This window comes from Eucalyptus grandis, chromosome 10 (assembly GCF_016545825.1).
Source record: "Eucalyptus grandis isolate ANBG69807.140 chromosome 10, ASM1654582v1, whole genome shotgun sequence".
Lineage (NCBI taxonomy): Eukaryota > Viridiplantae > Streptophyta > Magnoliopsida > Myrtales > Myrtaceae > Eucalyptus > Eucalyptus grandis.
Window position 1 is genome coordinate 34825780 of NC_052621.1, and position 13591 is coordinate 34839370.

Here is a 13591-nt window from a genome sequence, read left to right on the forward strand (position 1 = left end):
ATTAAAGGATTATTTCCGTCTACTCTCTTTAATAATGTCGTATGGGGCCGATTGTGTAAAGCAAAAAGACTACAGTAACGGTTTATACAACTTATATTTATATGATATATAATAATGTGCTCTAATCAGGCACGCATGCACGTGCAGGGTCTATACGACCCTGTGCGTGACCGGCAACATCGCCGGTATTCAAGGACGGATTTGAGCATCCCTTGCTTAGCAATTACCTCCACGTCTCCTTGTCGGTGCATCATATGGATTCTGTGTTCAACTTTGTCAAAGTAGATATCTCTTTTTAGTTAGATGCAGGTAACAAACCGTTGTAGATAGATATTCCTGAGTTTAAGGCTAAAGCAACGTGGTAAAGTTATTAGGTGGTCAAGCGAGACCAATGACATGTTTCCAACTTTTACATGTGTTTTGGAGCTAGTAGAGGGGGTGGTTGATCAAATTGAGACTTTATACGCATGCAATTATGCATGGCCAAAAGCAAATCTTATGATATGAAAGCATTTTCTTTTGAGATTCTAAACATTTCATACTCAATAAATGATAAAAAAAAATCAATATATGAAATGATGTAGTGAAATTCGATTGGATGCATGATCGGATCCATTTGTCATGTCATTTTGTATAAAAATATTGTAGATATATCTTAATATGTTAAGATAGTTCAACGCCACACATATGAATTTGGAATTCATTGTTCTCATATCATTACCGAGTGGATTCCTTTTTCATTTTTTCTTTTTCTTTTTCTTTTTGATAGAACAAGGGCATGAGGTATGGAGATTCAGTTACCTAGAGGTATGTAAAAATCTCATGTGTCCAATGAACTGGTTAAATTCAAACCTGTGACCTTGCATATCATCCTAATCCAAAGTAGTTTGCACATGACATGAATGATGGAACGGATGACCTCTAGTTTCTTATTTTGAAACCCATCGAAACCCCAATCAATTACGGCAACCTTAGATTTTTAGCTAATCCTTGGAGCTAATTGCGTTTACACTTCCCCATACTTTAGTTTGGACAAGAGCTTTAATTGCTTATTCCTTCAATCGATTGAGGCAGAAATGACTTCTCGAACAACTGATTGACGCGAAGATGTTCCGAGCACGTTTACTATTAATAATTGAAGGACTCGTATTATTGATGAACCGAGCTAATTCTCAGTTTAGGATTTTCTTCTTTTTTTTAAACATTTCTCGTAATAAAATTCATATTTCGACTTGGATTATCCGAAATAGGAACTCTAACAAAGATCACTAGGCTGATGTTACATATTTCTCAATTTCACGACAACACGCAAGATATCGTGAACTGTTGACATGTATTGTTCACATTTAATCAATTCTAAGTCAAGTCTTCGGGTTTTGTCAAACAGTATCGTTCTTAAAATTTTGCAATCTCTTCAATTCGAGTCACGTCGAGTTCAGAGCTTGAGTCGGATTCAAGTGCGCATCTGTCGGGTTCGGCTCTGCATATCATTCAGCCATTCGGATCTCATAATTGACATCAGATTCATCAATTGCTAAAGCCGCTATCAGAGTACATATTGCTGTGTCTGCAATCCTGTATTTAGGACATTACATTTAGCTCGTTACTTATGAGAGCAAACAAATCCACCGGCAGGATCCTCATGAAACCAATCTTAGGTATAAGGACAGAAAGCGGTATGACAAAAGGCGAGGGTTGATATGGAGAAAACGACGTCAAAATCTCTCATGTCGGCATAATATTTTTGTGACGCCTCTTCTTGTTCTTCCTCAAGTGAAAGGATTGTCCATGTTTTCCTATCGAAATGATTAATAATTGAACCATTTTAATAAAAAAGTATAAGGATGATGCCAAAGAAGATGATGCAAGATTGTCCATTCAAATATTGCTAGCCCTATATTGTATTGGTTGAGCATGGATTCTTGTCGTAGGGGAGATAGGGCCAAGTATATCCCCAGGTTCTGACGTTAGCATGACGATTTTAGAGACAAATAACATACGTGGCGAAAGTTTAGCCACGTATGAATGAAAGATGCCTTTTCTTCAGAATGTCCTCATCTACAGCATCAGACAACATTTCATACATTATCATACGTGGTCGTCCGGATGTACACGGTGTGCTATTTGTGCATGTTGAACATCACATGTGAAAAAGTATAAGTATCAGCGTTATGAATTTTCCCACGGCATAACCGTAAAAGCCGGACATATACGAGACGTAGTATTTATTCCAATGTATGTTTCGTAGCATTGTGCGTCTATGCTACGACTAATGTATCGCCTCTTTTCACCTTACAATGCAAATGTGGGAAAAATTGGTGCATACGTTGTATCTTTAATTTGATGGTATTTTCTTGTTATTTTTAAAATATCATCAGCCTTATCTTCCCAATCTCAACAATAAATTAAGTGTACGTACCATATTAGGTAGGTTTCGGGTTTTTTTATGTCCATTATGATTGAAGCTGGCTAATGGGGCCATTTTTGGTACGTCTGGGACCCGAAAAAATCTTTACGTTATACACTTTTCCACTTTCAGCGGAATGAATATAGGGATTACAAAACCACGACCCATAATCTACGGCCGTTTGCCTCTGTCGGACTCATGTATACTTGCCAAGCTTAAGCGTAAGAAGTTTGATTTATATGTATACCTTGGATATCATGATCTTAAGCAATGTAACATCTTCGTATTCTAAAACAACTTGAGAATAATGCCCTCATGTATGACTCATCGGTTCGACATTTTCTACGTAGATACGTGTGTCGATATATGAGTGAAAAAAGTCAACGACGGCCTCAGGTACAGGGCTTTGACTTCGTGCAACTGTTGGAGCGTTGACCTAACTGCTCTCCTTTGAGCAATAGATGAATTGCTCTTTAGTTAACCTTCGGGGAAGGAAAAATTATATTTCTCCACTTCAGTCATTAGAGAGAAAAAGTCGAAGAGATCTGCATGTGATTTTATTGGATGGAGTTGTCAGTAGAATCTAGGATGATACAAAGGGCGTGTCTTTTTTAGGATCTAGTGTGTATATGGAGTTGTCAGTAGAATCGAAGGAAAAATTATATTTCTTTCCTTTTGGGACTCTAGATGGGAGCGACCCTTATTCCATGACAGAAAACAAACTTGGAGAAATGCTAGATGTGCTTATAAATTTTACTAAAACTACTTTCCAAGTTGATATATTGGAACAAGGTAGATGCAAAGCTTACTTTAAGTACTCAAAAGGAAATTTTTGGGTCACTTGTTAAAACTATTCCAGTAAGAAATTTGAATATATATCTTTGGCTCGTCATATTATTATTTTAATATAATATTTGATACAAGAAAGAGAATAATGGAACACGCCATGTAAAAGGAAACAATTTTACTCAATACCATATCAACACCCCACCTATTTTGTCCCCTTCTAGAACTCCCATCAACCACCTTATCACCCCATCATAATTGGGGTCCATTTATCTCTCTCTCTCTCTATTTATACCCACCACACATTGTTGCCATACACCTCTCCACATTGCTCAATCTAATACCTTCTCACTCTCTTATCTTAGAACCTTATCTTGGGATCATGTCTCTGCATTCTTTTTTCCTCTTCAAGTCACTCCACTTCTCTCTCCTCATCATTATCATTATGATTGGTTTTACAAGTCCTTCCATTAGTGCACAGGGTCCACCTTCACCTGGCTACTATCCAAGCTCTAGGTTTGGGTCCATAGGGTTTGATCAAGGATTTAGAAACCTGTGGGGCCCTCAGCACCAAAGGCTCGACCGGGGCTCGTTGACAATTTGGCTCGACAAGAGTGCAGGTCTTCTCATCTTCATTTCTTAGTTAGTGTATCATACCGGTGTTGTGGCATTAGTCATCACAAATTTCTAGTAATTATAAGCTTGCTCAAAATTGTTGGTATACATATTTTTACCTACCCCTTATTTTAACAATCTAAACTTTTAGAATTGCACTTCATTCTCCCACAAAAATTTTTATATCATGATTATATGAAACCTGATTTCAATTCATTTCAAGCCTCTATTGATATTTTCTATTATATGTTTCAATGCTTTAGTCATAAATAAAACTCTACTCTACACATGAGGGGGAATGTTAGAGTATATAAAAATTGACGCCTTCTCCTAATAGTATAAGGCTTATGAGCAATTGGTTGTGCCTCCCATAGTAAAATCAGCCCTAGCATGATAGCATATTTGGATAGTGCATCTTCTTTAATGGACTTTCATTTATTTATATACACTGATTTAGAAACAGCTTCTTAACTGTCGGTCCATTGCTTTTTTTTTCTCCTAACTTTAGCTCCTTTTTTTCATTTCTTGGAAGCAGGAAGTGGGTTTAAGTCTCTTCGCCCATATCAGTCTGGTTATTTCAGTGCATCCATCAAGCTACAACCTGGTTATACTGCAGGAGTTGATACCTCTTTCTATGTAAGAGCTAGCATAACTCCTGTTTTTCTTTTTCTTTTCTCCTCAAATTTTTCTCCTTAAGAAAAGATATCAAAAATGCATGGGACAGCTTATGTGCAACTCCCCTTTGATCCGATTAAAAGAAACGTGAAATTTCAACCTGATTATACTGCTAAAGCTTGCGTGTGACTTCTAAATATTCTTCTTCTTCACTAAAATATTATTGTAAGGAAAGAGTATTGGAAAATATACCTTACAAAGTCTTTTCTGAGAGACTAATGAAGTTTTGGATATCATCAGCTCTCCAACAATGAAGCCCACCCAGGCAACCACGACGAGATCGACATCGAGTTTCTGGGAACAACACCAGGCAAGCCTTACACTCTTCAGACCAACGTCTTCGTCAGAGGAAGTGGCGATGGAAACGTCATCGGAAGAGAGATGAAGTTCCACCTCTGGTTCGATCCGACCCAAAATTTCCACAACTATGCCATTTTGTGGACGCCTAGTGAGATCATGTGGGTCTTCTTCTTCCCCTCTCCTTAACTAATTAGACTACTAATCTGGTTCGATCCAACCTAATAAATGTCTCAACTAGTCTATTGAAAAACCCTTCATGTGTTAATGCAATATGAAAAGACTAGTATAGGTTGCAACACTGTTCTTTGAAACATGATTAGCATGATTTATATGCATAAGGACAGGTCTAAATGAAATACTCCGTCTGATCTTCTTCGTCGTAACTGGAGCATTCGCAGATTTCTTGTGGACGATGTACCTATCAGGAGGTACCCGAGAAAGAGCGACGCGACATATCCCTTAAGGCCGATGTGGGTGTACGGATCGATATGGGACGCGTCACCTTGGGCCACCGAGAACGGCAAGTACAAGGCGGATTACCAGTACGCACCGTTCGTGGGCAGGTACACCAACTTCAGGCTAAGCGGGTGCACCTCCGGCGGCTCCTGCAACCCGCCCTCCGTCTCGCCGTCGGGAGCTGGCGGCCTGAGCCGGCAGCAGAACTCGGCGATGGCGTGGGTGCAGAGGAACCACATGGTCTACGACTACTGTTCGGACCCCAAAAGAGACCACACGCACACGCCCGAGTGCTGAAAAGGAGCCTGGAAATTCGGACTCGGAGTGAGCCAATTGTATTTTCTCTCCTCTTCTTTTTTTTTTTCCATTGATTGCTAGAAATGGTTTGGTTTTTAGTTTTCAAACAGTTTGACTTTGGAGGCTCGTGAGATGGGTCCAAACTTGCCCCGACAGAGAAAAAAAAGTAGGTGCAAGAGTGGGGTTGAGCGTCCATTGCCTTCAAGAATTAAGGGTCGGTCGTATTGCGTGTTCGAATAAATTTATGATTTGAAGTGTTCGTTTGCTGCCGAAGAACAATCTGAACTGTCCGTACCTGAGCCACGATTGATTCAAAGAGGATGAAAGTATTATGTCTATAGTTATGGAGAATTTATGTTGGTCAAGTCCCATAAAAAACGATGGATATGTATAATTATCATACTTGAACAGGATTCAATTACTAAATGTTATTGACGATATACCATTCCATTAACATTTCTTGTTCTTTCTGATATTTCCTCATCCAGAGGCCGGAAACTTTGATCGAATTGCTAAGTTAAATTGTACATTTGCCGCTTTTGGTCATGGCCTTGGAATTGGGTACGGGGAAACTGTCTCGAGAGCCCAGCAATTGAGCCTTCTTCGCCACCCCTTCGAGAGATTAAGGGAAAGAGTAATGAAGAGAGATGGAAAAGAGAGGAGACTTTGGTAGGCGTGCTTGGTATCTTCTCTTCCCAAAATATGGAGAAAGTTATAATTGAAGCACCTCAGGATTTGGGCCTTGGGGAAAGGAGGACCCCGCCCTCAGTACGTTCCCATTTTCTAATGTAAACTGAAGTTCGGTTCGAAATTAAAACAGAAGCTTCGGGTGGATCAGCTCAAGGCCCATATATGGATCTCGCGCAAATAGTCCTTTTATTTAATAAATATTTTAATATGGAAACGTAAGCCAAAACCGACCTTAGCTCAGTTGGTAGAGCGGAGGACTGTAGTGGGGATCATCCGACAGCATATCCTTAGGTCGCTGGTTCGAATCCGGCAGGTCGGAATTGTTTTTTCCTTTTTTCTTTTTTCCTTTTTTCTTTTTTTTTTTTTGTTTTTCCCTTTTTGGCTTCTTATTCTTATATTATCTTGTAATGAATACCAATCTCAGACTTTTAGCTGCCGTAATTAGCACAATTAAGCTACATTGATTTCTCATCACGATTGGATTGGATAAAATAGGATATGAAATTCATAAAATTTTGTTATACCCTATCAATTATTTGATGATTGTAATAATAAAATCATATATATTTATATTATATTATATTATATATTGTATGGTATAAATGCTTATATGAATCACAAATTTTACAAATGGAAATTATAAAAATCTCTCACGATACTCTTATCTATTTCATTTTTAATTTCATTTTTATTTCTTTCTTCCCCTTCCAACATTCTCTAATAAATTTTTATTAAAAATAAAATTGTGCTAATATACCTAAAATATTAAAACACCCGAAATAGGTCATAAATATATATTTATATATTAAATTTATATTATAAGATAAATTAAATTCAAATATAAATAAAAATAAGATTAAATTAAATATATTTTTATTTTTTGTTATTGAATTTTTTATATTAGAATTTATATATTATTTACATTGAAATATAATTTTAATTTGTTAATTTAAGAAATTTGTTATTTGAGAAAAAGTTTCATATTATGGATATTAGAAATCCTATATAACTTTGTTCCACCTCCCTTTGAAATAATTTTATACAATATATATCCTATTTATATCTGATTTTATCCTATCTCAAACAAGCACTTAATGCAGAATAAGATAAATTTTATTATATATTTTGAATTTTATGTTGCTCACCAAACACAGATTTATGGTCATAGAAAAACCTTTTCTTTTTCTCCCTATTGTCCAATTAAAAAAAAAAAAAGAAAAAAAGAAAACCATCTCAACCTTTTTTTTTAGTAAAAAGATAAACCAAATTCTTTTACTCCTTGATACTATGAAATTACCTGGATAAATTTTGTCGAATAGAAATAAGGGTTATTAACTAAGGTCCCGTTTGTTTCACGTAAAATTAATGATTTGAATAACATTTTTTAAGATATTATCTCTTGTATCATTTGCAATATTTAGTCAATGATTTTTTTCATTATTGACACTAATTGTAGACGGTTCTTCCCTTCATTTCTTTAAAGGATTATTTTACGAAAATATTTTCTAAATCATTTATTTTTGGTAAAATAAATGCACCTTGACATTGCTAATCTTGGTTTCATTCATGGACCCATCATATGTAGTGCAAAACCTGTGGAGCTTTCTTTGTGGGCCTCCACGTCCAAACCCCAATTAAGAGTAATGCTCTCAAGACACCTTACATAACCCCAGACTAGACCCCATGATATCTAATGTCCGACTTAGGTTTGGAAACAAGAAAAGTCGAAAGCCTTCTCAATCCCAATTGAAATTGACCTGTCCCAACGCATACAGTAAACAATAAATTATCAAATACATGTGCCGAAAAGAAGAATTTGACAATTCCACTTCCAGATACCACGAATATACGTCCAAACCCCAGTTAAGAGTAATGCTCTCAAAACACCTTACATAACCCAAGACTAGACCCCAGGATATCTAGAGTCCGACTTTGGTTTGGAAACAAGAAAAGTCGAAATCCTTCTCAATCCCAGTTGAAATTGACCCATCCCAACGCATACAGTCAACGGTAAATTATCAAATACATGTGCCGAAAAGAATTTGACAATTCCACTTCTAGATACCAAGAATATTGATAGATAGATATATATATATATATATTGAATAAAAAAATAAGGTTTTTCCACTAGTATTGTAAATCTTTTAGAGGTTTCACACTCGTCCGGAAACCCCTTACTTAAGGAGTCCATCAAAATCTACGGACAATGGAGCACGAGAAGATCGAACACCCGACTAATCCCAAAGTCGTTTCCATCTCTAATTTGATCCGAACCCTATTAAAAACCATGCTGAAGCATAAATAAATTCCCTCAGCACGAGTTGCAAAAACCAAACAAGCCCGCCATGGAGAAAGGGCTGTCGGAATGGCCCGACAGACCCACCGGTACCAACTCCTGCCGAAAACCCACGCAAGGTAGTTACGTACCATTCTCCAGGTCCCATTCCGGTCCCTGAGAATCCAAGGACCAAGTCCTCGACCTGTCGCCTAGACGTAGTCGCTACGCCACAACATGATCAAAACTACAGATCGCCCCCGTAAAGATTCGGTCATTTCCCTAAGTTTTTACTCGTCCGGGGACAAATTTAGGGTTGCGAAGTAGGCAAATTGGAGAAAGCTAATCGATGACGAGTTTTGAATTGAATGTCAGACCATCGAAGCATGAGAAAGACAAGAGACAAAGACAGGGTAAAAGCTAATGGGGGAAATGGTGGGGGGGTAGTGGGGATTCGCGACCCGTGACCCGTGACCACATTCTGACAGCCTCCCCCATTTAAGGTTCTGACAAACCCTCCAAACCTGTCGCGTTGCTCCCGCCCTTTTCGTCCTCTTCTTTTTTTTTTCTTTTTCACAAGAGAAAAAAGAACGACTTTTGATGATAACCGCATAAAAAGAGGAGCTCCCCTACCCTTCCCACCTCACTTTTCAAACATTATTCATTCCTTCACGGGCTTTCTGTCCATTCCCCATTCCCCATAAATATAAGCAGGTACCAATCGAATCACACGACTTATATAAACTCCTCTCCTTAGGGTTTAGGTCGTTCCAGTGCATAAGAGACTTTACTTCCCAAAAGCAAACTCCCCCAGTCCCGTTCGGTTAATTAACTTCTCCGGAACACCACCTAGACAAACTTCAGAGACATGAGTTGGCACTCTAAAAAGAGAGATGAATTGAAAAATGTGTCCTGGAAAGGACATTAGGAGGTCAAGATGACCCCCAAAAAATCTGCATTTGTCTTCCTGTCTGGCCCTGCCCCTCCCATCTTTCCAAAAACTGAATACTGCGTTATCCACGCATAAGCTCTCAATCCCATCTATACAAGTGACATTACTTTTATCCTCCCGACGATGCTCACAGCCTGTACAGTGTCTAATCTAATCATATCTACGACATTTTATTATATTATTTGCTTTTTACCTCAAAGAACCCAAAATTCTCCCCCTTTTTTTTTACAATCAAAAATGAAAAATATCTCTCCAAAATCTCGTGCTCCGCCGGTTTTAAAAACGAGTGGGGCCCCCCCTGCTCCACCCATTCCCTTCGTACTAAATTTTTGCCTCCAACGGGGCCCCACCATGCCTGCCTGCATATCGCAAGAGCGCTGTCCAGCTGTCTCGCGTTAGGGGATCGTCCACGCTGGACCAAAAGCCGATTTTGCCTAGCTGGCGCCCATCAACAGCCAGCCAATCCCCACCCCCGGCGGGCCCCCACCTCGAGCGCCTCTCGCTCTCATTGGCCGTAAACCCTGCTCCTCCTGCACGAGCGGTCCAGCTTCCCCGCCAGGGCCCGCAGCACGTGCCACGTGGCGTCGCCGCGCTCGACCCGGTCGTGGTACAGCAGGGCCCGCCGGACCTCCGGCCGCAAGAGGTTCCGCTGGATGTCGCTCAGGTTGGTCGCCGCCACGCGGTCCAGGATCGGGCCGAGCCGCGCGGCGTCCCGCTCCGCCACCGCGAGCGATATTTCCGGCCACGGCACGGCCTCCTGGAAGGGGAGGCGGATGCCGTCGGCGATGACGACGGGGACGCAGCCCAGGGCCACGGACTCCGCCAGGCGCGGGCTCCACGGGGCCCACCCGAGCGGGCAGAGGCAGAACACGGACCGGGCGATCTCCGACTGGTAGCCGGCGAACCTGTGCCGCCGGAGGTAGAACCGCGGGTCGCCGCTGTACTTGTGCCAGATCACCGATCGCACCGCCCTGGTGGAAAAGCAATGAAAAATCAACACGACAGCGCCGATAAAACCACCAAAATGCCAAAACGTTTCGCATTGGTCAAACGTAAATCCTAAACATTCACATGGACAGATCTTGCGAATCTACGCCAGGAAAGGACACGTAAGATCCATACACTGTTTGAGGAAATCATCATTACAGATCGGACCAATTTAGGGTTTCTTCTTAGCCTATAGATTCGGATGAGGGTAATATAGTAAAAGTGTAAAGGGCGGTGCAATGATTAGGAGTTTGATTAAGAGCGGAAATGAACTTGAGGAGACGGGGAATTACTTGCTGTAAAAGCGCCCGCTGATGTTCTTGGGGTGGACTTCCATCTTGCCCCTGAAGAAGACCCAGATGTCGCGGCGGCCGCTGTTCGCCGGCGACGACTCCAGCGTCCTCCGTAAACTTTCCGGCGGAATGTAAGGCGGGATCACCACGTGCTCGACGTCCTGACACGGGTGGTCGTAGTTGACCCCGAACGTCTGCAGTATGATGGACTTCTTCAAAAATTCCGGCACCCCATCGGCGACAGCTCGATCCTCCTTCATAGATTAACCAAAAATTTAACCCACGATCAATCATCAGCCAAACCAAATCGATAACCCGTCTAATCGAACGTGAATAAAACGTTAAAAACACTGGGGAAAGACGAACTTCAATCCAATTTCCAACGTTGGAAACGAGATTGAGCGTCAAACGCGACGATTTGCGTGATTTATGAATAATCATTATGGCTTCTTTTGGAAGGGTCGCTTACCATGGCGTGGAAGCAAGCTCCGTAATCGTGAGAGGCGACGAAGACGTGGTCGGACCCGGAGCTCCGGTTCCAAAACGGCTGCTCCGACGAGATTAGCTGCACGGCGGAGAGCAGCAGCGACCTCGCGTGGCCGATGGCCGGGAAGCCATTGGTGGTGCTGAAGTTGCAGGACACGTACACGGGGACGAAGAAGAAGTCAGCTTCGTGAGGGTCGAGCGTCCGGACGTCGCTGGTCAATAGAGCCCTGTGGATGGCCACCTCCGACGCGAACAGGTGCGTCCGGCATCGCTCGTTCGATAGCCATTCGGAGTTGTACTTGGGCGGCAAATCGTAGACGTATATCTTCAAGCCCCTCAGCTCTGCAAGGTACAAAAAACAGAGAGGTTGCGCCAAGGTTAACGCCTCCTGGGGCCAGAAACAGGTGAAAGGAAAGGAAAAAAAAACGAAACTTTAGAGGTTCCCAACCTTGGTCAATCTCCGGTTCTTGCGAGCGCGTGGAGCTACTATTGCTGAGCGACAACGATGACTCGAAGAGCGCGCGGGAGGAGTGAGTCGACCCGGCGGAGCCGGTGCGGAGAGGCTTGAGCCTCTGCTTGGGGCTGTGGCTGAGGAGGTAAGGGCAGAAGAAGTAGAAGGAGAGGGAGAGCCAGAGGACCCACTTGTAGTATCTATGGAAGAAGCTCTTCTTGTCTTGGGCCAGCCTCTGGTGGTGCTTGCCGTAGCCGTGCAAGAGCCTCATCCTGACGTAGAAGCCCCTGCTCTTGGAGGTGGGTGGCGCTCTCTTGAGCTCCGCCATATCTCATTTAATAGCCTGCGAAACGCGGAGGAAGAAACGGAAGACCTTGATGAAGAAGGAGAAGAAAGATGGTGGTGATGGTGATGGCGATGGCGGTGATGATGAAGGCGAAGGGCAAAGCGTTGAAAGCTGGTGGGAGGGGGCTATCGGGTTCTGGTGTCGCTGTTGCTAGCGTAGAGAGTAAGGCACAGAGATGGGTTTGTTGGTGGTTCGTTTTTCGATCTGGGGGGAATAAACAAAAACAGATGACAATAACTGCTTGCTGCTTATCTTTTTTGCTCGCTGTCCTGCCCGTTTGGTGGTTTTAATAATTCGTCCGGTCGCAGCGTCGAGACCCAGGACGGGAAGATGAATGAAGGGCATTGCAAGTTTTATTATATGAGAGAGAGAGAGAGAGAGAGAGAGAGAGTGCTCAGAGTCAGAGATTCACATGGTGATGGAGGTGATGGAACAGAGTGAAAAACCTTTTGACAGAGTTGCAGGGGTCCTCGGTTTCTATGCCATCTTTGGGTTCCCTTATGGCTCGTTGAATTTCACGATCCAATTTCTATGCCATCTTTGGGTTCCCTTATGGCTCGTTGAATTTCACGATCCAGTGGAAATTAATTGCGACGAAATACCATTATCTTTCGGGAATGGCCAAAAAAAAAAAAAAAAAACATTATATACTAATTTATTTAGGGGATAACTAATACAAAATTCGAAAGTTATTGGAAAAACAAGACCGAATGGATATCCAACCCCCTGCTTTATTTGATCTTTTATGCGCTGATGTTCTTGGTGTAATATTTCCTCATATGAAATAGTAAATCGAGTGCTGCTGTTTGCTATTCAAAAAAAAAAATGGATGTAGAATCATTACCGTCTCTGATGGGAAAAAAAAAATATCAGAGTACTTGAAGATTAGTGATTATTAATACGTTGGGAGTTACTAATGAAAAGTGGATGTTTTAGAATTTTGCCATTGCTTGTGAAAAATTATAAATCGTGAGTTGAAAAAAGTAATATTGTCAACCTATTTAAGGAAATATTGATAAAAGGAAATGGAAGATCGGTTATACAGGTAAATATTCTAGAGTTAATATTTTAAGACAAAACACGTAACCTTTTTTGGAATGTAACAAGTCCTAGCTCAAAGCATATACTGATCGAAATACTTCCATTATTATCATTACCTTAGGAATTTCCTTATATTTTAGAGCATATACCAAGGGCCGCAAGAGATACCTTTCTAGACTTGTCTAGTTTAATCAGTGTGTCTTGAGTTTAGTTTAATTCAAGGCTATGTGAATGGTTGTCATCATTCATGAGCTTAGCCGAACTTGTGTCTTGAGTTTAGTTTAATTCAAGGCTATGTGAATGGTTGTCATCATTCATGAGCTTAGCCGAACTTGCGTCATGAGTAAATATCAAATACCAATATTCTTTTTCTTTTTTTTTGTGAATCCATAATGATATTAATGCATCGATGTGATGATAAGTACAATCACTATGAGAGCCTGTGAAAAAGTACATCTAAGAAATCATTGCATGAAATTATAAGATGGGCCATTATTACTCGCACAAGGTATATCGCTTTCGAATGGATTTTAA

At 41.1% G+C, this 13591-nt stretch overlaps 2 protein-coding genes and 1 non-coding gene across 4 annotated transcripts; 2 read left to right on the forward strand and 1 right to left on the reverse strand.

Annotated features, from left to right (window-relative positions):
• The first annotated feature begins 3504 nt into the window (after positions 1–3504).
• On the forward strand, positions 3505–5806 carry LOC104421223 (xyloglucan endotransglucosylase/hydrolase protein 31). 2 transcript variants are annotated; one of them, XM_010033106.3, is made up of 5 exons: positions 3505–3813; positions 4344–4444; positions 4724–4941; positions 5182–5563; positions 5636–5806. In XM_010033106.3, the coding sequence occupies exons 1-4, from the start codon at positions 3576–3578 to the stop codon at positions 5534–5536; spliced, it is 912 nt and encodes a 303-aa protein (XP_010031408.2). In that variant the 5' UTR covers positions 3505–3575; the 3' UTR covers positions 5537–5563; positions 5636–5806. The 2 variants fall into 2 exon arrangements, with proteins under 2 accessions (XP_010031408.2, XP_010031407.2); XM_010033105.3 differs by having other exon boundaries at positions 5182–5806.
• A 646-nt stretch (positions 5807–6452) lies between these two features.
• TRNAY-GUA lies at positions 6453–6545 on the forward strand. Its single transcript has 2 exons — positions 6453–6489; positions 6510–6545. It is a non-coding gene; the product is annotated as a tRNA-Tyr (tRNA).
• A 2829-nt stretch (positions 6546–9374) lies between these two features.
• Positions 9375–12428, reverse strand: LOC104421224 (probable glucuronoxylan glucuronosyltransferase IRX7). Its single transcript, XM_010033107.3, has 4 exons — positions 11668–12428; positions 11203–11561; positions 10734–10987; positions 9375–10424 (listed from the first exon to the last, which is right to left on the reverse strand). Exons 1-4 carry the CDS (start codon positions 11996–11998, stop codon positions 9959–9961), a joined length of 1410 nt encoding a protein of 469 aa, XP_010031409.2. The 5' UTR covers positions 11999–12428; the 3' UTR covers positions 9375–9958.
• Between the last annotated feature and the right edge of the window lie 1163 nt (positions 12429–13591).